The sequence below is a fragment of the Polyodon spathula genome, chromosome 2 (assembly GCF_017654505.1).
Source record: "Polyodon spathula isolate WHYD16114869_AA chromosome 2, ASM1765450v1, whole genome shotgun sequence".
NCBI classification, from domain to species: Eukaryota; Metazoa; Chordata; class Actinopteri; order Acipenseriformes; family Polyodontidae; genus Polyodon; species Polyodon spathula.
The window spans coordinates 2185701-2211816 of NC_054535.1; the positions used below are offsets into that span (position 1 = coordinate 2185701).

General features: G+C 39.0%; 1 protein-coding gene across 2 annotated transcripts in view; it reads left to right on the forward strand.

Annotated features, from left to right (window-relative positions):
• LOC121329031 (annexin A5-like) overlaps window positions 1-26116 on the forward strand; it is a 31257-nt gene that overhangs the window by 4632 nt on the left and 509 nt on the right. Inside the window, exons 3-13 of one of the 2 annotated variants that reach the window (XM_041274259.1) lie at window positions 2031-2115; window positions 4804-4898; window positions 5268-5381; window positions 5812-5902; window positions 9014-9093; window positions 9222-9272; window positions 14348-14441; window positions 16652-16747; window positions 17149-17207; window positions 17427-17549; window positions 23084-23659. In XM_041274259.1, coding sequence (XP_041130193.1) covers window positions 2031-2115; window positions 4804-4898; window positions 5268-5381; window positions 5812-5902; window positions 9014-9093; window positions 9222-9272; window positions 14348-14441; window positions 16652-16747; window positions 17149-17207; window positions 17427-17549; window positions 23084-23146 — 951 coding nt within the window. In that variant the 3' untranslated portion in view covers window positions 23147-23659. Of the gene's footprint in view, window positions 1-2030; window positions 2116-4803; window positions 4899-5267; window positions 5382-5811; window positions 5903-9013; window positions 9094-9221; window positions 9273-14347; window positions 14442-16651; window positions 16748-17148; window positions 17208-17426; window positions 17550-23083; window positions 23660-26116 lie in introns of those variants that run through there. The other variant, XM_041274248.1, reaches the window with a different exon arrangement.

Genomic DNA, 26116 nt, shown 5'->3' on the forward strand with positions numbered 1-26116 from the left:
ATGGTTCAGATAAACTACTGGGAGACTCGCAAGCGCTATCTGGCCCACTGTTGCTGTAGTAACTGCAGAATGACAGGAGTTTCTCTAGTTGCATGAGTGTTCAGCAAGCAAGGTTAGATGATGAGGTTCATGATGTGCGCTGCAGTTACCATAATATTAAATGAAAGCGAGGCTCTGAGCTGGCTGCAGTATGGAGAGGAGAAAGCTGAGAAGGGGGCCAGAGATGGGAATCGCTGGAAAGTTTCACCAGTCTGGAACATACGGCAGTGTGACAGGGCAAGAAGATCCTTCACACTCTGAAGGCTTGTGTTGCATAACGAGGAAACTGTTCTATATTACAAGCCAAAGATTTAAAAACAAAAAATAATAATAATCCATTTCTGAAAACATTTGGCACAGTATCATTGAAAACTTGTGCGATAGCCTTTAGCATCACCCATACCTACAGGTGATCCATCCGCACAATTACTGGAGCCCTGCTTCTGTTCTGTCTTGAAATGTGCTTTCCTGAATTTGATTAAACTTACGAAGGGTGGCGCTTTTACAACAAGATATTATTCGTGCTCCATGTTGGAGTAAGGTTACACTCTTTACATCTCTTGAGTCACATGTCCGACTTGGATTTCACATGGATATTTGAAGATGAAGATAACTTTACAATAGGGGTACATTTAGAAATACTGAAACTTTTGTAAAATGCAATGACAAACACTTCTAGTTGAAGCCTTTCTTACCACTTTTGGCACTGAATTTTCATAAAGAATCTTTTCATATTTCTAAATGCTGTGGGTGATGTAGGGCATGGTACATGCAAATAAAATGTGTTATTTGCATGTCTATCCAAAAACAGCTTTCAGAGACTATTGGGTATCCAGTAACTTCCTGAAGAAATGCACCAATCATCCTTCCTTCTGCATGGTTTAGATGGGATTTTTTTCTCTTTCAAACCCCTACAATCCTTAATTGTTTCTCAAGAAAGGCCCACAGCATTTTCCCAATAAGACAAGACTCCATTAATTAGAAAATTAAAAGACTGAAACCATATCCACACCTTTTGTCTGTAAATACAATGTAAAAAATTCAATGAATGGTAGCAGTGTTTGGATGACTCGGGGCGGTATCCTGGTTCTTATCCCTTTGTGCTCTGCACAGAGGAAGAACCATGTTAGCTGCTTATTGTACTAGGGTACAGAAGAACTCTTAATGGTTGAATTGCTTTCATTTGGTTGCTGTTTGTTTTTGCTTCCTCTACCGTGTTTGTTTTAGGTCGTGTGTCCTTGTTTGAATAGTGGCTCTGCGAGATCAGATCTGTTGCCATTGATACTTACAATTGAAACAAAGGAGTTAGTTGTGATCCAGTATTAATCTATTACTTATAAAAAGAACATCACTACAGTAGTGTCTTGCCCCAGACTTTGTCACAAAATTACAAGGGCAAGTTTATAATGTGTAAGAGTATTTCGTTTACTTGTCTCCTTTTTTTTTTTTTTATTTGGGCTGAGGCTGTCCTCTTTTATAACTCGGACTCTTGCATTTCAGGAATGGCAGTCTGGTATTTGCAGAGGAGGGCTATTGGAACCACACGGAAGCTTTTTAAAGATAGAAATTATGTATAAGTAATGTTTTAGTGAAAGTTTAGTCACACATATTGCTCACAATAGTACCAAGTAGATGAAGTCCAAGAAGAACTGTGTCTCCACCCCACGCACTGTTAAGTCCTGTTTTTTAATAGTTAGCTTTAGTCCTGTTTCTGTTTTGAGCCTTCAACCGAATCGGTCATTCCTGTGTGGCAGGCTGGTTTCACTGTGCTGTTAGTGGAACCTTTGTTTATCCAAAGTGTTACATGTTCTGACAGTGTAACAGGACCTGGATTCCTAACAAACGGGAATGTCAGAGGTACAGTATGAGTCATATTGTACATCTTCATGTCATACCTGCGTTTTACTGCAGGGTTATCCTCTGCGTAGTTGGAGTTAAACCGGATAAAAAGAAGAGATTTGATTTTGTTTTTAATTCTCTTCTTGGATTAGGCTCCAAAGGGCACAGTGAAGCCGTACCCCCAGTTTAATGCCAGTGAAGATGCAAACACCCTTCGCACAGCAATGAAAGGACTGGGTAAGTAGGGGTTTAATCCATTAACACTTTTCCCAAAAGAACAGCAAATGGGCAAAAGTGAAAGGAAGCTTTTGCATAAGTCTCAGTTACACTTCAATCTGTGTTCTCTGCTTTTCCTTCTAGTTTTCTTCTAGCGTTTGGTGCAAGCTCATGATAATCTAGCCAAAAAAAGCCGAACTTGTACAGAAACAAGTTAGAATAAAGGGATCTGTTGTAAAAAGATCCAGTATCTAGAAACGTCCATTTTTATAAAATAAGTTTTAAAACATCTGCAGCTTACGTTCCCAAACACAGCAGCTCTCTGGACTGTGCGAGCAGCTCGGTTCAATAACGCATGGTGGGATGGTAGCCAGGGCAAATTCTCCCTAGTTGTGTCTTGTTTTTCCAAGCTAAGCAATTAAAGAGAGACCATGGAATAACTTGCACATGACTCTTATTCAGTAGGTTTGGTTTCAGTTAATCTCCTAGAAATGCTGGCTATCGGATATGAATTGATGCAGTGATAATCCCATGAAGATGTAGTCGGACAGTATTGAGGTGAACGTGTTCCTCTGACTTCAGTCTGCATTGTTCAAAGCACAGTATTGAGGTGAACGTGTATAGGTTTTATTTATTTTTATTAAATAAATTCAAATAAACTGTTAAGGCTAGTTATGCTGCAGAATCTTACTACAAGAGCTCTACTTTTAAGGGTATTCTACTTTTACATTGAAATAGTTTTTGAGCTATGATAATTTCTGTTTTTAGGTCAACGCCCATGTAATTGACATTCGTTTTTTAAAACTGTGTTTAAGTCGAGTGAACTGGATACCAAGATGTTAACAGAAATGTGACATGAAGTGTGAAAGTGAAGTATTATCCTGGGGGGTCTCATGGCACATGCTCCAGAATGGGGGAGGTCCTGCGTTTTTTGCCTTGTTTAATTCTAATATGATGGTGTTTTGTAGTGCTGGTTGTGGGATGCAAGGTGTAATTACCCAGCTAGAGAAACCTGTACTTTGTCAAGGAAACGCTTGGGAACTGCCCATTTAAACTGCCTACAAGCTTTCCCACAATTGGAAGCTGTAATTGTGCTACTGTGGAGTGGGATAGGTACAGCCAACTGTGTATCAAAGACTCTGCATGGGAATGCGTTTCTTTTTAACTTCAACTCCAGGTGTACGAATGACATCCCTTCCCAGGAACCAGATTTTGAAAAATGTTTTCAAACCTATAATTGCTATAAAATGTTAATCTGTGATGAATAAAACACAAATAAATGACCTAAACTGTGTTTTTCATTAACCCTTTTATGCTCCTGTGTACTACATACCCATGTTCAAAATGGAGAAACGCTTTTTTAAATTTTTTTATTTTGGAACAATGAAAACAATAACGATAATAACAGTAATAATCAGTAAACAGTAATTATGAAATAAAAATTAAACATCAGAACATGTGCCATTATTGACTTGCTCGGTGCCATTTATTGAAATGTTCAATGCAACAGAACCCGGGGTTGCCTTCGCAACCAATCCACATTTTTCTTTTGTTTTCGTTTTCGTAGCAGACCTTGGACTTTTTTTGCAGTCTCTGCTTCCATTGTGTTGGAGGGATAGTCACAAATGCATGTACACAGCTACTTTGCACAGGCATTGTCATGGATCTGGCTGCTTCATTGCCTCTACCCAGTGTTGTGTTTTGATAGTATTTCGTCACAGCACTGCCATTTCAAACCAAACAGCTTCCCGTTTGCAGCTGGTTTACCTGTAAAGTAGCTGCATGCTCTTTTGTTTGTACAGTTTGTACTGTTCTTGGCTCCACATCCTCTTCATCATCATTGCTGAGTGATAAGTGAGCATCACTGTCGCTGGTATTGAAATCCTCCGAACTCACTTCACTGCCGCTGCTCATTATAGAAAGACCACGTACGTTGCCATGTTTAGCTTTCGGTAAAAACTATATAAACTACAACTAAACAAGTAAAACTAATAATAAAAGAAAAAATAATAATTTAAAGCACTAATATATATATTATATACATACACACACTTTTGTAAAAGTTGAATGGCTTCCTGCAGTATATCTGGCTTCTAAACACCCACAGGTAGATTGGAATCCCTACATGACATGCAGTTGGATACAAATGTCACCTGACCCTCCCCCGACTTTCATTGCACATTCCACAGTACTAGAACTGCCTTAGAGAATGAAAACAGAGAAACCGCTCAGACTAGAATGAGAAACTTGACGTACGCACGTACGACATGGTACTGTTAGTGGGTTTTCATTTGACGTAAATGCGTACGTCATGGTGTTGAACTGGTTAACCGTCATGGCAACGCGGGTTATGTCAGGACACAATCAAAATCACGCAATCTTGCAACAACTAAATAACTTCTTACCGACAGCATCTTTTGCCAAGTGATATTTTCTTTTCAAAAGTGCCCCCCTTACCATTTTACCACAATATATAGACAACATATTCAGTTACTTCTGTTCAAAAACAACACATCTCTTTTGGACATTACTACTACGTCATTGTCATCATCAATAACGAAATTTGGCTGTCCATCACCTGTGCGGCGGGACCCACAGATGCTGTTTTATTGAATCACTATGGCTGATGGAGGTTGTTGTTGTTCTTGTTATGGAAAAGACTGTTGGATTTTTTTCTTGCATTTTTGATTTGTTTTTGTCGGTATGCAGGCACGGATGAAGATGCCATCCTAACGCTCCTGACAGCCAGGGCCAACGATCAGCGACAGAAAATAGCAGCGCAATACAAGACCTTATTTGGAAAGGTAAAAATGGGTTTTGTCCAGGCAGTGTGCAGAAACCAAAAGGAATAAGTTCATAGTTTGACCTTGTGTATTCCTCTAGGGGTTTATACTGATACAAAGACTTGTACTGGAGTCAGGATGAAAGGCTAGGAGGCCTACTCCCTTTTTTAAATGACACCTGATTGGCTGAGCAAATGTCATGGTTTTGATTTTTGTAATGCTGTACAGCATGCCCGATTTAGGTATTTACCCCAGTAGTGAGATGACTTCCCTCCCTTTCCAGTGGAAGCACAGAGGCAATGCAGCATTCCCCTTGTGCCAGATACTTAGATTTAACAGAAACACAATTAATGTAATTGCACTAATGAAGTTTTGCTTTGTCTGTCTTAGGATCTGGTTGATGACTTGAAGTCTGAACTTGGTGGGAAGTTTGAAAGGGTGATCGTTGGTTTAATGATGCCTCCAGTCCTGTATGATGTCCATGAACTGAGGCACGCTTTAAAGGTGAACCTTTAACTTATTGTGCTTGGTAATTACACTGATATGGGTAATTACACTGCTGTACACTGCAGTGTACTCTTTGAGGACAAGGCTGCTTTTTGTGTTGGTTGCCAAAACTTGTCTGGTTTCACAGTCCCAGCTATCACCGTTGGACTGCCTAACGTTACCTTGGGGGTTAGTAGTTTGAGAGTGCCAACTGGGGGTCTGTGAAACGGTGTTTACTCTTATTTCTTTCAAATTAAAGTGGAAACGACAACACCCAGTACCAGGAGGAAGTTTACAAAGCGGTTTTCAGGGAAAATAATGAAGCACAGCAGTAGGGGAAAATTGTATGTGATTCAAATAGATTTGCCACAAATGACGACAAAGTCTAGAGTAAACGGTGTAATTACATAGACAAAAATGAGAGAGTGGGATGTGTTCTCATCCACAGGGGGCTGGAACCGATGAAAAGGTTTTGGTAGAAATCCTGGCTTCCAGGACTTGCAGCCAGATTAAAGAAGTGATCGCAGTTTACAAACAAGGTAGGAGATGCATTTGAGTTTAAGACGAGATGAAACTTGTGGTCGTGAGGTGTCTTGATAATTGGAATCTGGTTTTATAACATTCGGAATATTCAAGCGCCAGTCGGGACATCATTTGCTATGCACTTGTTTTTATTAAACTGTACAGTTGTGTACAAAACCAGACACCTGCAGGTGGGTTCTACCAACGCACAGCACCACACCCCCTTTGTTAACCATTGAAAGTGAAGGAAGTGTGCTTTTTAAAAGGCATGGCAGGCAACTTCTGGTCCTGTAAAGACAAATGCCCATGAATTACATCATCATGAATTATCATGTTGTAACAAAATCTGAAACCTTAACATCACAGCCCCATTTGTCATGCATCTGTTCCCTTTTAATTTGAGTTCTATAACCTATTTCAATTCATTTCTATTTATGTAGAGCCTTTCATACCACCGTATCTCAAAGCACTTTACATGTCTGTTAATGCAGAAGTCTGCAATATCAAGAATAGTAAAAATTACAAAATAACCATACATAATTATAATGACAATATCAATACATAATAACACAATAAAAAAAGCATTAAGCCTTGTTCACACTTGCATTTCTAGACCGGTATTGTTTCTGAACAGTATCGCAATGTCTGTTTACAATGGCGTTGTACTGGTATAACTGTATCATACAAAACCCAGTCAGAAGGAAGTTTCGTGCCGGTACAGTTGAGATGTGACTCGGAATAGTGAAATGTGTCATCATTACCGCAGGTTATGTATTTCATATAGATTATGATGTGTCATCATTACCGCAGGTTATATATTTCATATAGATTATGATGTTTCATTAACCCAGGGTTATGTGTTATCGATTAAAATAAGCTCAAGCCAACACCGCTCTATTGACTGTCAATAGAAAGTCTTCTCCTGAGCTCTCTCTGTTCCCCAACCCTTAGCGTGCAGCGTGACAGAGGTCCCCATAAAGAATCGGTATTGCGCAAAGCTTTTTTTTTTTTTTTTTAAAGGATAGACAAGTAAATGCATAAATGACAGCTAATTAGTTGAAGTTCTTACCTTTTCAAATGAGCTGTTGATGATCACTCTAGGACTTCTAGAACTGGAAAAATGATGTTGAAAGTGGCGAGTGTGTCGGTGAAACTGCAGTGAACGGAGCCGAAATGGCGGCTTCCATGTATGACAAGTGTAAAAGTAAATAAGTAAAATAGAAAGCACTAATGTTTTAACAGGTGTTTTCTTCCCAGATAGATTTAATGTAAATTGCACATGTAAGGCAGCTCTACAGCAATGCCAAATCAAAGATGTCAATGGCTGTGGGCTCTGCTGCTGGGGCTGGCGGTCCCCAGACCTCCTCCCCCTTCTTCTTGGCCGGCAGCTCCCCTTCGTGGGGTTCCGGCAACAGCCTACTTCCGGCTGTGATGCGGAGCGCCCGCATCAACCCCAGGCCGAAGCAGAGCAGGGCGAGGCAACCCCAGGCGATGCAGAAGCGGCGGGCAACCGCAGGCAGATGCCGAGCGGCAGGGCAACTCCAGGCGATGCAGAGCGGCGTGGCAACACCAGGCGATGCACCCTCGGCGGGCAACCCAGGCGATGCAGAGCAAGCGGGCAACACCTTGAGATGGGACTTCCTCCGCTCGGGCGGGCAACACCAGGCGATGCAGAGCAGGCAGGCATCCTTGGGCGAAGCGAGAGGCTGGCATCCTTGGGCGATGCGGAGCGGCTGGCAACCCCGGGCAAAGCATGTTAGTTTCAGATGTGCCACTAGCTAGCAGGTTATTTCTTTCTTAGATTTAATTAGATCTAATTAACATACCCCTTGCGCAAAAATGAATTTGTGTGGTCGGATTGAGTATTTACCATACTGAAGTGGTTCCACCTGTTTCAAAGAGTCCTAATGCAGGTGGGAACCTATTTTGAATTGGCTGAAATATCCTCATAACTGCAACACAATTTAATAGTGTACTTTAAAAAAAATAAATAAAAAAATGCTACATTAAAATGATCTCTCCAACTTTACTTGTCTGTCCTCATGTACTTGCTTTTATTGTGTTCTATTAAGTGTACCTTCTTTCGCCACGTCTCCTGAAACACAGGTCTTCTGTTTTTCTCCTCCTTTTACTACCTTACAGTCCCACCTGTCCGTTGACTGAGATCCTGAAATGACATATAGAGTGTCGTTCACGTGTTGGTGTTTCCTTTAATTGCTGAATAGTTCTTCCACCATTTTTATTGATCTCTCCAACTTTACTTGTCTGTCCTCATGTACTTGCTTTTATTGTGTTCTATTAAGTGTACCTTCTTTCGCCACGTCTCCTGAAAGTAAATTGAACACATTCCACCTGTCAGGATAACAGAAGAAAAGTGTTTTATGAAAAACAACGTTTGGGATAAGAGTTTCATGAGTTTCGGACTGACGTAAGGCACTTTGATGTTCAGGGCCACTTGGAAGAAAAGTGTTTTATGAAAAACAACGTTTGGGATAAGAGTTTCATGAGTTTCGGACTGACGTAAGACACTTTGATGTTCAGGGCCACTTGGTTGAAATGTCAGTGAGTGAAGTTCTTCCAGTCTGTACACAATTACATATATGTTTTAAAAAAAAAAAAAAAAAAAAAAACACAAAAAAAAAAAAACAACCTTTCATTTTGGGCCCCCTTGTCACTAGTTTGCCTATGCGCAAATTCAGCCCTGCAGGTATGCATGGTTTTTTGTCCTGCAAAGAATGCTGTTGAATTAACTTCTATATCTGTAACAGTGAACTGTGACCTGATGTGATAATGGATTTGGATGCACAGAATATAAGGACACTTCAATACACGTTACAGTTATTAAGTGTACTGCATTTTAATAGTTGCTAAAATAGCTGGAACAAAACACCCATTTTGCTAAATTCCTTTCAATATTTATCTGCTAACCAAGGCCTGAAAACAATGTTCTTGCATCTTGTTATTGCTGGTTAAGATCTTATTGACCAATATAGCTTTAACATCACACAGCATGTATAAAAAAAAAAAAAAAAATGCAGTAATACTGTTAAATACCGCTAATAAGTGTCAACTTAGATATCCTCAAGCATCTTCAATCTCCCCTGAGTTCTTGTACTTCGGTGTTCCAGAGTACGATGCAGACCTAGAAGAAGCTGTTGCTGGGGACACCAGCGGGCATTTCCAGAGAATGTTGGTCGTCCTGCTGCAGGTGAGACTTTTTCGCTGTTTCAGCTATTCGCACCTAAAAAAGTCCTATGGTTTTTATCTGAAGTTGATAGATGAGCTTCCACACAACTGCACTGGCTCACAGTCTGTGTCTCCATTGCTTTCTTGTAGGCAAGCAGGCAGAAAGGTGTCGATGAAAGCAGCATTCATCAGGATGCACAGGTAAGCAATGTCAAACACATGGATGCTGCTTTACAGCTTTCCTAGGCTTTGGGGGTGATCCTTTTATTCTGTTTCCCTGTAAGATGATACAGTAATGAATGCAATACTGTCCACCAACTCGGTGGCTTTAAAAAAAAATAACTTGAAATGACACCATTTAGCAGCATTTTAATGAAGGTGATGCCAGTGTTGCTAGATGGTCACACAATGAGTATACAGTGACATCTAACAGTTTCCTGCAAATGAAAGTTATCCGTACACCTCAAGCTCCCAGAACGGCAGTGGAAGTTGGTTGGTAAACTAATAATCGCTGCATTATGTAGAACAGGATACTCATGCCAGCTGTCATTCGAAGACCCTTCAAGACAAACGCAAACAGGTGTATTTAATCTGAAATCATGTGAGCCACTTTTATTGAACACAGATGTAACACAACCAATTCTTAAGATGTCTAAGGGGGTGAATACTTCCTATAGGCTCTGTACCTGAATACTGTGGGGACACAACAACAAAACCAGCACTGAAACTAAATCCTGTTTGTCTAGCTCTTGCTGTTTCTAGTTACTACATATACAATGCAGCAGAACAGAAAACGGCAAAAAATATTACATTTGCAGTAAAAAATAGTTTACATGATTAATGTGAATGCTTTAAATCACGGTACGGACCTGCCTAAAACATGATTTTACACATCATAAAATAATTAATTAATAATAAAAAAAAAAAGAAGTGGGACACAATTGGTGTGGAACTAATATTCCTAGCAGCAATCGACGTGTGTGGTGAAGTCCTGGGTGTCAGTGCTGCAGAAGAGTGAAGTAATTCCACTGCTTTCCACACAAGCTGCCCTGTAAGAGTGTCTGAACCTCATGAGGCTTTAAATGCACCAGTTAAGGTTGTGAACTATATTGAGACCAGTGCTTTAAATGCACGTTGCTTTTAGGCTTTGTACTGTGAATTTATGAGCTGGTTGTGAACAGCAGTTAATGCACACTGAAATACATTGGCTTTGCTGTGGAAAGATTTGATGTCTCCATTACCAAACAGATAGCGTAAAACTTTAAATGCCCCAGAGTTTATTTTCAATATTTGCCAGTAGCCCCGGTGTTATGCTTAAGTGTCACTGCCAAATAGTGTCACCTGGCAGAATTTGGCATCTATAGGTGCCAAATAGTGTCGCATCATTATTTAAACGGTGACACTATCAATAAAAATCAACCCTTCATAGATTACATGCCCACAATATACTGTGAAACATGTAGTGCATTATAATGTGACGTACTAATGTACATGCACATCATATTAGAAAATCTATATGTAATAACGATGTGGTTACTGGCTCTCGTTACAGTACTAGTCTGTTTTAAGTTAAACGAAGTAAATAGTGTACTCCGTAAACCTGCTTTTTTATACGTGGAAAAAACTATTCCGTTTGGTTGCACCTTTAATAAGAAAATTTCCGGACTGTATTAGCCTATACAAGTTGGAAGATGGCTGTAGCACAACATGTAACTCATTATGACAGGTTACAATAATTTCTGCTTTACTTATTTAAAACATGACCATGCAGTCTTAATGTGAAATTAAGTAAAACTTCTCTAAAGGTAAGTTGAGGGCAGATTTCCAAACATCTCTATAGGTAAGCTGAGGGCAGATTTCCAGACTTCTCTAAAGGTAAGTTGAGGGCAGATTTCCAAACTTCTCTACTCAGTTAGGTAAAGATGTTTTAATAAGTTTATGTTCTAAAGTGAAGTTTTCCGAGTACCGCCTTATACTTCTGTAAGGGAGTTTACCCTCAGACAAAAAACTGAACATTTTCTAATGCAACAGGTTCTTTTCATTTTTAAAGACTGACACTATTTGGCAGTGAAAATGACAACTTTACAGTAGGCATGCCCCGATGAATTCGCATGCGCACAAACTACAGAAGTGACACTTTGGCATAATGCAGGCGACTATTTGAGACTCTGCGTTTTCTTATGTAAGAGCACTAACATCTGCAAATACTTCAGATGTAATCATACAAAAGCTGCCTGCACACAACCTTATAGAAAAGACATAAGTAAATGACAACATTCCAGCAACATCATTAAAGGCTGTGTCAATGGGTAATAACAGCTTGTATAGTAATAATAAAAACAGTAAAATCCACTAAAGCCAGCTCTGTAAATATCGGAACACCAGCGTGTATGAAGGTAGGCTTGCAGCACAATAAAAAACAAACAGACATGGTTTTAAAATTAATAAAAGCAGTATCATCTTTATTAACACATTATATTTATTGTTCATCCTCCAAACATGTTCATTGGTAAGCATGGACAATCCATGAAAAATGAACCAGTAACAAATCCTCATTGCAAAACAACCGCATGAAATACTGTTTTAATATGAAAAATAAGTTAATGCTGTTGGTCCATAACACAGTCAAATTGATAAATAAGAACGCTGGAAAAGGAGCAAGATATGAATATTCATTGCAAGACTCAATGCACAAAATACTGTTGATACAAAAAAAAAAGTACAAATACACTAAAAGGCAACTCTGTTAATATCAGAAAACAAATTTGTACTTTCAACATGCTCAAAGCTTAGACTGGTTTTAAAATGAATAACGTCACAAACTGTACGCTTTATGTGTACCTTGGCATTCATCGTGAGCCTGGGTGTCTGTTCATTGCTGTTGAAAAACAAATCGATAAGCTTGTGTAGCGTGCATGGGGGAAGGCAGCAGCGGGGCTGGTAGGTGATATAATCACATACGAAGACATAACCCCGATATATGCTCCTTGTAAAGGAGCCGGCTCTCTTGTACAGCGGTATCGGCGCTATGCTTCAGTGCGAGAGGTCCTGGGTTCGCACCCGCACTCCGCCTGTGTGTGGATTGCCTTGCCCTGTGTGATGCGCCTGCCTGTGGGAACCAAGATCGCTACACTTGCTGTACAGCCATGTGTGGGTATTGGCTGGAACATTCAGTATGACGTGCATTATATTATTATTCATAACCCAGCGTTTAAGAGACCTGGCGTCTACTGATCAAAATTCCCATCAGCCCCGGCGCTTATTAGAGACCCGTTAAGTATTTATAAGTTTTACGGTAATTGACCAGCATTTAGAAGCCCTTTTAGTATAGGTTTCAGGACTACTTTCCTAGAAGCCTACATGATGAGTACGGCTGGGTTGCTGATCCTTTTGACATGGACGCAGCAAATCTCTCTTTGCCATCCCAACTGTGCTGTCCTTAGGTAACACGGAATTCTCACTGCACTCTGATTGGCCATCATACTGTGAATAATCCTCTCCCTACACTGAAACCCTAACCTTAAGGTCAGTCAGTGTTCTATACTGCAGTCGTCACACATCCTAATGTAGTGCATGTTTGGCAGTGAATACATGTTTTTGATACTTTAAAAAAAAAAAAAAAAAAAGTGACCGGAGGTGCTGACTTCCTCAGTTGTCCTCGCAGGAACATTTTGTGGTACCTTTTGTAAACACTGCACCAGCTGGAGTCGCAGCTCGTTGATCTATCATGTGACTGCTCAATAAAAGGCACATTTAACAAGCATTAGGCAAATACCCAGAACTCGCTGGTAAGGGAATTTCAATTTTACTGCAATTCACCACCACCTGTCTGTGTGAAGCTGCAGTTGTGACTATTAAAAACAAAATATAGAAACAGGCCGCATGTAGGTAATGTGTAGTGTAGTATGAGTCAGTAGTGACTGACCTGGTCTAATCTTTGACAGGCTGTCAGTATGTTTGCAATGCTTGATGTTGAATTGAAAATGAAGACTGGTATTCAGTATGTTGCAACACAATTTTAAATTGATATGTTCGTTTAATACTGTTTTGTGCTAAATAGTGAATCTGACAAAAGCACACACTAACACAAGCAGTAAAACTATCAAAGCCCCGAATGCTTATGTAGTGTAGTTACAAATAAATGAAAAGTTGCTTTTTGATTGTTTTAAGTATTTAGGTTAAAATAGCGAATAGTGAATAATTTTTGGGTAGTGGGTTCATTGTTCCTGTGTTCATTTGGGTCGCCAATGAAAGTTTTTAAATGCTGCTCCTAAATTGCTACTTTCAATGTTTAATAAAAAAAGAATAAATAAATAAAAATCCATTTGGGTGTAGAAACAGAGCTGTACTGTGTTTTAAAAACCAGACTGCCACCATGTCCTGAAAAGCCTGTACAGCTACTCGCTACTTTTGGAATGGATCCCAGTTTCGCTTTTCCATTTGTTTGGGCGTTCTGCTTTTCTAGTTCCAGAAGAGTCTGGTACTTAATTGAAAGATGATGTGACCACACCCATGCATGTGGCTTTTTGTTAGCTGCACAAGACTGCTACCTGGTGGGTTTAGATGGGAATTATTTTTCCTGTCTGTAGTCCAGTTGGATGCAGCCTGTCCTTGGGGATGTGTGTTTAGATGTGAACAGAGGATTCATCATCTGATACATAGTATATGCTCAGATCCTAATCTGAAACGTGACTCCCTCATAATGGGGTCATTGAGGAATTCTTACTTCAGTGCTCTTGTCACCATGTAGAGTTTTAAATGGTAAAACCAGATGCTTTGGAAATATCTGTCTTGAATTTCAAATTGTAAGTTTATTTTTTTTGGTCTGGTCCCAGCTTGCAGTAATCACTTCCGTCATTATGATTCCTTAATTTCCATGCCTTTATTTTCAATGTCTGGGCAAGCGGAATACTTAATCATTCAAACTGTCTTTGCTTACACAGAGATTTCACCCTCCAGAATCTTAGTCCGCCTTCCAGAGACTATGAGGTTGTGTTGCAGCTGTCTGTTCAAACATGTGTGGTATTCAAGCTCAGTTGTGACTAATGTAGCATCTGTACCAGTCAAATTAGATGAAATGGGAGTTTTGTATTTTAAGTGAGTGATTAATATGTATTCAGAATTAGAGTGCCCACTCCAACTGCACACCAGCTTTTTGAAGTCCCTGCTCTGTTTAATAAATGACTGGCTCTCTCTGATCGGTTGTACTTTTTATAGTCAGCAGGTTGTTAGCAAAGTGAACCTTCTCTCTTGCTTACTATGTATCTGTGCACCAGGACCTCTTTGCTGCTGGGGAACAAAAATGGGGCACTGATGAAGAAAAATTCATCACTATCCTGGGGAACCGAAGTGCTGAACACCTAAGAAGAGGTGAGTTTCGCAATTGTTTAAGCGATAGTCAGTGCAGGCTCTACCGTGTGGTAGTGAACCGCGCTGGTGAGGGCGTTGGTCAAGGTCAGCAACCACACTTCGAGGGGGCACCATCTCCACTAGAAAACATTTATTTATTTATTTTTCTTTGACACAACACTTTGAAAACGTAGATGTACCTTGAACTTGTAATGATTCGTTTGACACCCTTCCACTGAGAAGGTTTAGGAAAATAGTCTTGAATGTTCATAAAGGATCACTTCCATAATTGGAGAAAACAACAAACTCTGAATTGCTTCTAGCTGATCTGAATAGTGCCAGATATCTGAATGGAGCAGTATTACTGCACTGCCCGTGTCTCTCTTTGATGAAAGATGCTGAGCGCCAGTCTAGCTGGCAGGCTGTGATTGGCTGATTTGCAGGTACTGGGCTGTTTGCTTTTTGTTAGTGGAAAGTATTGATTGGCTGGTTTTGGTGTATAATGAAATAGATTTGGACCAGTTGTCTTTGCTTAATATTTGCTGTTCAGTCGATGAGAACTGAGCTTACATTGGGGCAAGTCAAAATGAAAAAGCTGACACTTGAGCAGATTGATTTCAAGTTTGATTCCGTTTTCAGCAGGCATCTACTGAAGTGATGGAGCCCGTGTGGTAGATGACCGCACCTGGAGTTATGCGTCCCGAGCCGAATTTCTTTATTTTCTCTTTAAAAAAAACTTTAAAACTTCTATATTTACCTTGAACTTCTGATATTTCGGCAGGTAACATTCCTCTGAGGAAAATAGTCCCTAATATAATTAGAATAGAAAAATGACATACACATAGAGAAAATATTATTATTATTATTATTATTATTGCTAACGTATTTATTTATTGGGGTCTTACTCTAATCTGTACAATTGTTGAATAGTCCGTGTAGTAGTGAGGAGTTGTTGGAGGCGGGGCGTCATTCAAGCAGGCAGGGAGGGGATTGGCTGGTGCGGTAAGAACTGAAACAGGATTGGCAGTCTGACTGGCTGGATTTGAGGGAGGGTGTTGTTTGGATCCAGCCGATGACAGAACAGTGGACCAATCTTGTCTTCCCTGTTGATTTGCTGTCCAGTAGCTGTGAATTGAGCCTTCATTACAGTGTCCTGTCACAGTCATGATTTCGCTTGTCTCTAGACCAGCGTCAGAATTTTGTTTGGTAGCTTTTTATGTTATCTGATTAGTTGTAGATTAGAATGTTAAGGTATTTGTGCGCTGATTGATTTTAAAATATAATTCAGTTAAGCGTTTCAATGTTCCAGCAGGCATCTATGCAAAATAGAAGCCTGCTAGGTCTGGAAGCTGATTGGCTGTTCGCACTCAATCGTTTTCTAATATCTGATAGAAGCCTGCTAGAGCTTGAAGCTGCTCGGTTGATGGAACCGAATTGTTTTCTAATACATATTTTTAACCACAAAATGAGAAAGGGAGTGGAAGTAATGTGAATATCTAGTTTTCTGTTCAAGGTTTTGCCTGTGAGGATCTGTTATCCAGACTGTATGTGGCAGCTTACATTGTAAATCTGTAGAGCTTGGATTCCTTTTCTTAGGTAGATTTTGTTAGGGGGGTGTGTGGTTTTTCTTTTTACAGAAGGAAACCCACCAGAAAGTTTACAGGCTGCAGTATTAAGATCCTTATTTGTTTTGCAGTTTTAATAATAAAACAATTAACATGTCACAGTGGACAATCCATTAGCATGGTGTTTATCAACATCGGTCTTTTGGTGCCATCTGTGTTGACGAGGGACCAGTAAAGGAATCCAGGGATACGTGTGGCGTTGTGTAACCCATTGCAGTATGATATATTTACATTCTGATAACATACTGACTCCGGACCTGCCAAGACAAACACATGTTGTCCTCTGAAGCGTGTGCCATTGGCTGACTGCTTGTTTTCACACTGCAGACTCGCCGTGCAGCCAGCTCGGAGCTACAGTGTTGGAGGACAACACAGCTCCGGGCAGCTTACCGGTGAGCTGAAGACACCGTGGCCAGTTGTGCCGGCCTCTGGGAACTCCCGTCCATGGTTGGCAATGGAATAGCCTGGAATCGAACCGGTGCATCCTGCACTCCCTAGGCCTCCTTTCTAAATTGCAGATGTACTTTTAGTAACAAATAAAGGATTTTAGTGAGAGAATGAAAGTATTTCTTTATTCATCTCTGTCTCTTAATCTTTCTTTTACAGTTTTTAATGAGTACATGAAAATATCTGGGTATGAGATTGAAGAAAGCATTGAAAAAGAAACTTCAGGGAGCACAAAGGATCTGTTTTTGGCTGTTGGTAAGATTAGTTTGGCTTTTATACTGTGCTTAAGGCAATGGCATATTTTTTATATACCGGTAACTATAAGGTATTTTATGTATTTATTTATTTTTAAGTCAGGAGGAACAGTAGGGTTGTTGGGTTTAAACTTGGACACGTTTCAGTTTACTTTATGCCCTGACCCTAGTCTTAAGTTAGTACAGTTTGTGTACTTTCTGAATGGGAGCACTGTTTTAATGACTCTGCTTCTCAATTTAAGTTCAGTTTTTTTCATTGCTTTAGCTGATTCCTAGTGAATTAATAGTTTGTGTATGATATGGTGAATACACTATTTGTGTGAGGCATCTAATCGGCTATATTTAAGAGGTTGTTATAATTTTTCATGTTTTAATATAAAAATGCATTGTTTAATCTTCTAGTTAAATGTGCCAGAAGTGTTCCCGCTTATTTTGCTGAAAGTCTCTACTATGCAATGAAGGTATGTGTTGTTTTTTTTTCTTAGCGGACTCAACAGCTTGTGCAGTAGTTTGATTCCCCTTGTTTGTTTGCATCATCTTTACAGTTTGGTACAGCAGCATTCTCCGCTTGCCCAACCCTGCAGTGTGTATCGCTCACACTTCATGTTTGCATGGTGTAGACAACAATACCGCTCTACAGGGTCTTGTTGGGTTAAACTGGGGTGCTTTTTGTATTTTAGGGAGGTGGCACCGATGACAATACTTTGATCAGGATCATGGTTTCCAGAAGTGAAGTAGACATGCTGGAGATCCGGGATAATTTCCGAAGATTGTTTGCAACGTCTCTTTACTCCATGATAAAGGTAAAATGCCAGCTATTAATTCTGGAAACAATTCATTTCCTTATGGGACACGAGGGGGGCTACAATTGATAAACTGAGCCAGCTATCATGAGCTGAGCCCCTCGGCAGTGGCAGTGATACGATTTGATATGCAGCAGCACCCCAAATTAGAGCTGGATCTTGCTTCCCTCCTCCAGGATCAAATAACCAAACGGACATTGTATCCTGATCGCTGTCAGGCCGTGTTCATTAAGCATGTTTTTGTCTTGGACGCATGTAAACATTTCCGCTGTGCTTCAAGCCTGTGGCTATTTTTGTTGCATATTCATAAAGCAGGTTTATCTCTACACACAGAATTTTCCCAATTTTAGGAACAAGTAACCAAAACACAGTTAATTTGTTAAGTAAGGGCATGGCTTGTTCAAGTATATTAACCCTTCGTTGGTGGCAATGAGGTACAAACGCACCGCTCTCAAACCCTTTAATATCCCTGGGATCACCTTGCTGTATTGGATAACAACTGCATTACCTGCTACAGTACAGTATTGAAAACAAGTTATTTGAGTTTTGTTGTCTTTCTGTACCGATGGCTGAGAAACGACAAGCAATCTGAAGTGAATGTGCCCCATCTACCTGACTAGTAACAGCACTTGTATTTTCATTCTTTATTTGCACCTTTCTCTTTTGTTATGTATGCAGTGACCAGATTTTGTACATGTTGAGTTTCGATGTACAATACGTTTTATATTTTTGTTGTGAAATTTACCGTTCATTTACTGTTCATAGCCTGATATTTTTTTTTTTTATGGGTATTTTGCCACCGATGAATGGTTAATTAAAAAAATAAAGGCCTTAATGACCTCAAATGTGCTAATTGGAACAGCACAGCCTTTCACATTGCTCTTACATTTCCATTCAGCACAGCCTTTTACATTTCCTTTACATTTTCACATTGCTCTTACATTTCCATTCAGCACTGCTTTTACATTTCCTTTACATTTTCACATTGCTCTTACATTTCCATTCAGCACAGCCTTTTACATTTCCTTTACATTTTCACATTGCTCTTACATTTCCATTCAGCACAGCCTTTTACATTTCCTTTACATTTTCACATTGCTCTTACATTTCCATTCAGCATTGCCTTTACATTTTCACATTGCTCTTACATTTCCATTCAGCATTGCTTTTACATTTCCATTCAGCATTGCTTTTACATTTTCACATTGCTCTTACATTTCCATTCAGCATTGCTTTTACATTTTCACATTGCTCTTACATTTCCATTCAGCATTGCTTTTACATTTTCACATTGCTCTTACATTTCCATTCAGCACTGCTTTTACATTTTCACATTGCTCTTACATTTCCATTCAGCACTGCTTTTACATTTCCTTTACATTTTCACATTGCTCTTACATTTCCATTCAGCACAGCCTTTTACATTTCTTTTACATTTTCACATTGCTCTTACATTTCCATTCAGCACATTGCTCTTACATTTCCATTTGCTTTTACATTTTCACATTGCTCTTACATTTCCATTCAGCACTGCTTTTACATTTCTTTTACATTTTCACATTGCTCTTACATTTCCATTCAGCACTGCTTTTACATTTCCTTTACATTTTCACATTGCTCTTACATTTCCATTCAGCACTGCTTTTACATTTTCACATTGCTCTTACATTTCCATTCAGCACTGCTTTTACATTTTCATTTTCATTGCTCTTACATTTCCATTCAGCACTGCTTTTACATTTCTTTTACATTTTCACATTGCTCTTACATTTCCATTCAGCACAGCCTTTTACATTTCCTTTACATTTTCACATTGCTCTTACATTTCCATTCAGCACTCTTTTACATTTCCATTTTCATTGCTCTTACATTTCCACTGCTTTTACATTTTCACTTTTACATTTCCTTTACATTTTCACATTGCTCTTACATTTCCATTCAGCATTGCTTTTACATTTTCACATTGCTCTTACATTTCCATTCAGCACTGCTTTTACATTTTCACATTGCTCTTACATTTCCATTCAGCACTGCTTTTACATTTCTTTTACATTTTCACATTGCTCTTACATTTCCATTCAGCACTGCTTTTACATTTCTTTTACATTTTCACATTGCTCTTACATTTCCATTCAGCACTGCTTTTACATTTCTTTTACATTTTCACATTGCTCTTACATTTCCATTCAGCACTGCTTTTACATTTCTTTTACATTTTCACATTGCTCTTACATTTCCATTCAGCACTGCTTTTACTTTTACATTTTCACATTGCTCTTACATTTCCATTCAGCACTGCTTTTCAGCATTTCTTTTACATTTTCACATTGCTCTTACATTTCCATTCAGCACTGCTTTTACATTTTCACTGCTTTACATTTCCATTCAGCACTGCTTTTACATTTTCACATTGCTCTTACATTTCCATTCAGCACTGCTTTTACATTTTCACATTGCTCTTACATTTCCATTCAGCACAGCCTTTTACATTTCTTTTACATTTTCACATTGCTCTTACATTTCCATTCAGCACAGCCTTTTACATTTCCTTTACATTTTCACATTGCTCTTACATTTCCATTCAGCACAGCCTTTTGCTTTTACATTTTCACATTGCTCTTACATTTCCATTCAGCACAGCCTTTTACATTGCTTTTACACATTGCTCTTACATTTCCATTCAGCACTGCTTTTACATTCTTTTACATTTTCACATTGCTCTTCAGCATTGCACTTACTTTTACATTGCTTTTACATTTTCACATTGCTCTTACATTTCCATTCAGCACTGCTTTTACATTTTCACATTGCTCTTACATTTCCATTCAGCACTGCCTTTTACATTTCCTTTACATTTTCACATTGCTCTTACATTTCCATTCAGCACTGCAGCATTTGCTTTTACATTTTCACATTGCTCTTACATTTCCATTCAGCATTGCTTTTACATTTCCATTGCTCTTACATTTCCATTGCTTTTACATTTCCTTTACATTTTCACATTGCTCTTACATTTCCATTCAGCACTGCTTTTACATTTTCACATTGCTCTTACATTTCCATTCAGCACTGCTTTTACATTGCATTTTCACATTGCTCTTACACATTCAGCACTCTTTACATTTTCACATTGCTCACATTTCCATTCAGCACTGCTTTTACATTTTCACATTGCTCTTACATTTCCATTCAGCACTGCTTTTACATTTTCACATTGCTCTTACATTTCCATTCAGCACTGCTTTTACATTTCTTTTACATTTTCACATTGCTCTTACATTTCCATTCAGCACTGCTTTTACATTTCCTTTACATTTTCACATTGCTCTTACTTTTACATTTGCCTTTACATTTTCACATTGCTCTTACATTTCCATTCAGCACTGCTTTTACATTTCCTTTACATTTTCACATTGCTCTTACATTTCCATTCAGCACTGCTTTTACATTGCTTTTACATTTTCACATTGCTCTTACATTTCCATTCAGCACTGCTTTTACATTTCCTTTACATTTTCACATTGCTCTTACATTTCCATTCTTTTACATTTTCACATTGCTCTTACATTTCCATTCAGCACTGCTTTTACATTTTCACATTGCTCTTACATTTCCATTCAGCACTGCTTTTACATTTTCACATTGCTCTTACATTTCCATTCAGCACTGCTTTTACATTTCCTTTACACATTGCTCTTACATTTCCATTCAGCACTGCTTTTACCTTTTACATTTTCACATTGCTCTTACATTTCCATTCAGCACTGCTTTTACATTTCTTTTACATTTTCACATTGCTCTTACATTTCCATTCAGCACTGCTTTTACATTTCCTTTACATTTTCACATTGCTCTTACATTTCCATTCAGCACTGCCTTTACATTTCTTTACATTTTCACATTGCTCTTACATTTCCATTCAGCATTGCTTTTACATTTCCTTTACATTTTCACATTGCTCTTACATTTCCATTCAGCACTGCTTTTACATTTCTTTTACATTTTCACATTGCTCTTACATTTCCATTCAGCACTGCTTTTACATTTCACTCTTGCATCTCAGCAGTGTCAATCAAACTGAACTAGGTGGGTGTTGTGAGTTGTACCATTGGCTAATCCATCAGTGTGCAGTTTCATTCAATTACACTCGACTGCAAGCCTATCCACGTATATCTGCAAGAACAAAGCTAAACCATGCTTATTTAATCACACAGACATTCAGTTAGAGGGTGTGTTGTTTGAGCTGGTAGAGGGTGTGTTTAAATCGGTGTTTGAATGCTGGTTAGAGGGTGTGTTTAAATCGGTGTTTGAATACTGGTTAGAGGGTGTGTTTAAATCGGTGTTTGAATGCTGGTTAGAGGGTGTGTTTAAATCGGTGTTTGAATGCTGGTTAGAGGGTGTGTTTAAATCGGTGTTTGAATGCTGGTTAGAGGGTGTGTTTAAATCGGTGTTTGAATACTGGTTAGAGGGTGTGTTTAAATCGGTGTTTGAATGCTGGTTAGAGGGTGTGTTTAAATCGGTGTTTACTGGTTAGAGGGTGTGTTTAAATCGGTGTTTGAATGCTGGTTAGAGGGTGTGTTTAAATCGGTGTTTGAATGCTGGTTAGAGGGTGTGTTTAAATCGGTGTTTGAATGCTGGTTAGAGGGTGTGTTTAAATCGGTGTTTGAATGCTGGTTAGAGGGTGTGTTTAAATCGGTGTTTGAATGCTGGTTAGAGGGTGTGTTTAAATCGGTGTTTGAATGCTGGTTAGAGGGTGTGTTTAAATCGGTGTTTGAATACTGGTTAGAGGGTGTGTTTAAATCGGTGTTTGAATGCTGGTTAGAGGGTGTGTTTAAATCGGTGTTTGAACTGGTTAGAGGGTGTGTTTAAATCGGTGTTTGAATGCTGGTTAGAGGGTGTGTTTAAATCGGTGTTTGAATGCTGGTTAGAGGGTGTGTTTAAATCGGTGTTTGAATGCTGGTTAGAGGGTGTGTTTAAATCGGTGTTTGAATACTGGTTAGAGGGTGTGTTTAAATCGGTGTTTGAATACTGGTTAGAGGGTGTGTTTAAGTTAAAGTTTTGATGCAAGCCTTTTTAACCAGACATGCTTAACACATGCAACTCTTTGCCACATCTCCAGTTAACTCCTGGTCAACACTATATGAATATAGCCCTGCATTTAATGAGAGCAGTATTTTCTTTTTCTCCTGAGTAATTGCCCTGTAGCCATCCATGGACTGAGGCATGTGTGTGTGTGAGCCTGCAGAATTAAAATAAAAATATTGAAGTCTGCTGCTTTTGAGGGAATGAGCAGTTCCATCTTTTTTAAATGGGGGGGGGGGGGGGGGGGTGGTTGAATTTAAAATACAATCCTTATCACATGACCAAAAAAAGACTGCAATCACATGGACGCACTACAGTGCATATACTCGGACCACACTAAAGGTGCAGGCTGCTAGTCTTAACCTTAACCTAAGTTTGGGTATATTCACTTGTAAATTCATTGCCAGTTAGTTGATTTTTTTTTTCTTTCTTCTCTCATGCTTCCATTGCAGAGTGATGTAGCTGGTGACTATAGGAAATCCCTTCTTCATCTCTGTGGAGATGATGATGAATAATGTTACTGAATGAAGAAACACACTGCATTTAGTGGATGACCAGAGTGTAGTAATATACATGGTTTATTGAATTATGTTTGTTACTGTTATCCTATTGCCCCATTGGTTTCATGTTTAAATTGAATCTCACTTGGAATAAGTCTCTCCATGGATGTTTTGAAACACTTATTAAAAGACTATATGATGTCTGAAGTTCAGTAATTTAAATTATTTTTAGTAGGATGTATCTATTTAATATACAGAAAAAATCCCAAACAAGCTTCCCATGTAAACATTCTTGTCATGTAGCATCATGACACATACCTGGGGATTCCCATGTAAACATTCTTGTCATGTAGCATCATGACACATACCTGGGGATTCCCATGTAAACATTCTTGTCACGTAGCATCATGACACATACCTGGGGATTCCCATGTAAACATTCTTGTCACGTAGCCTTATTAAAGAGCATTCCTCTTAAGTGCTAAATGTAATGTTGTCTTCTGTTGTACTAATAAAACAAAAAACAAACAAGTTGTTGGCAAGATAATGTTACATTTTGTAAACCAATGATTTGAGAGAGAGAGAGATTATTTCAACCAGGGTTTTAAAATATATTTCCCTCTTAACATCAAAACATTCTTTTCAATAGGCCGGCTTTGTTTCATGTATAGATGTGTTTTAATAACGTAATGCTGGATAAAGGCTGTTGCAAGGTAAATGGCAAACTTCTAAGTCAATATTTGCAGATTCAGTTATTTTCACTTAATACACCCTATAAAACATAGTTAAATGTAATAGTCTCGGTTTGCTTTTCAATTCTTGAACTAAGCTTGACCTCGCTCTGTTTCTAAAAACCCCCAGGTTTCACACTCCCGGTTTACCTGTCAAGGCTAGTTCTTAATATGAAATTCTACTGTCAACACTTTTCCAAATTTATTACATTGTGCCTTTGCCAATTCTGCCAGGTTTTCAGTAATTTGTATAGTATGATGAAGTAATGGACATCACGCCATTAACTGCTTTCTTCAGTTACCAGAAGGTGCTTTTCGTTAGTGAATATGAAAAGATCATTCATTAGAGACCTTGAATTTAAACTGCTGACGACCAGTGAGTCTCTCCTCCGACGCCAAGACTTACTTTCAGATCAAGCTTGCTTCTTTTTTTTTTTTTTTTTTTTTTTTTTTTAAATGAGACCTGACTGTGAACCCATTCTTCAGCCAATTAAACTAAATGCTTGTTTTCTGCCTTTTCAGTTTCCCTCAACAACATTTCTGTCTATTACAGTAAAGCTGTACATGTAAATACTTTGTATTAGTTATTTTATTTAAACTTTACTCTCATATTGGCTCTTTTCATAGTGTGTTATTCTAGAGGCTCTGTGTTTAGTTTATAACCTGTTTCTAAACTAGTTATTTTTTTCTTGTTAAGAGACATGACTGTGAACATTTGAGTTAATGAAATGAGATTCTCATCTCTGCTTTTCTCCTCAAGGTTATAAGCCTTGGCATCAGTAGCTCAGACAAGGACAAGCTCAGCTCATTTCACAGGTGTATTTTGGTCAGCGTGACCCCAACCCAGCTCCCTCTTTACTCACAATGATTTCTATAATTATTTCTACTCTTATACTAGAATAAACAGGAATATAGAATCCTACAATATTCTCAGACTAATACAGAGTACATTATAACTCTTTTTCTGAACAGTGTGTTTAGTATTGCTGCTGTCTTTTTGTATTCTTTTAAAAAAAAAAAAAAAAAAAAAAAAAACTATAGTTATTACAAAATATTAACATTGTTGCAGTTTTGTAAATGTTCAATTTGTATCCCAGATATCGGCCTGCTTCCAGTAGCTGTGACAGTCTTGGGTCAGTTTCTGCTCACAGGTGTGGGTGACAGTCTTTAAAAGCCCGATACCTGCAAAAACTTACCTTGTTATCTGGGCTCCCATCTCTACATTCTCGTTCTTATCAGTGGGGACACCTCAAAGATCCTTAAACACTGAGGAGCTAGCCACAACGGACCCCTCTCTGCAGCCGTGGGAGGAATCCAAGACCAGCTTGTTCGGAATTATTGCTGTGAGGGAGGGAGTGTCCCCATCTAAGTGTTTGGTTAATAGCTTGTAGACGTGGTTAAGGAATACAAATGCAATGGTACCAAAACCCTCTCGTTGCACTCCACAGTGCTTCAGTGCAGGATATCTAGAATAGTAGTGAAACCCTCTCGTTCCACTCCACAGTGCTTCAGTGCAGCATATCTAGAATAGTAGTGAAACCCTCATGTTCCACTCCACAGTGCTTCAGTGCAGCATATCTAGAATAGTAGTGAAACCCTCATGTTCCACTCCAGTGCTTCAGTGCAGCATATCTAGAATAGCAGTGAAACCCTCATGTTCCACTCCACAGTGCTTCAGTGCAGCATATCTAGAATAGTAGTGAAACCCTCATGTTCCACTCCACAGTGCTTCAGTGCAGCATATCTAGAATAGCAGTGAAACCCTCATGTTCCACTCCACAGTGCTTCAGTGCAGGGTATCTATAGGCCACACAACACACATTCACCAAGCTGTATAGGCTCTATATCCAGATGACTGGATGCAATCATTTGGACCTGTGTTTTCATAGGTAAGACTGGTGGTAGGCTACCTGTCTTGGGCCAGCTTGCTCCAGCTTGGGTGTGCGTTCCCAAATAAATGGTCTTGATACATGTTGAGTTACATTAGGTTACATTAGGTAGATAACTAATGTAACTCAACATGTGTCAAGTTACCTACTGTAGCTACTGTTCTCTGAAAGTACCAGTTATTTTGGAAAGGGGGTTGTCTTTTGCTGTCAGATTTCACCTTGTTGGGGGGGGGGGGGGGGGGGGGATTCATCATCTGGCTTGTTGTCCTATTGCAAACTAGACCTTGGGGCTGGCTTCCAAATTGCATACTCTTTTAAAGTATACAGTAGTATTGATTTGCCCGTTTTAATTTTATTTCGGCTGG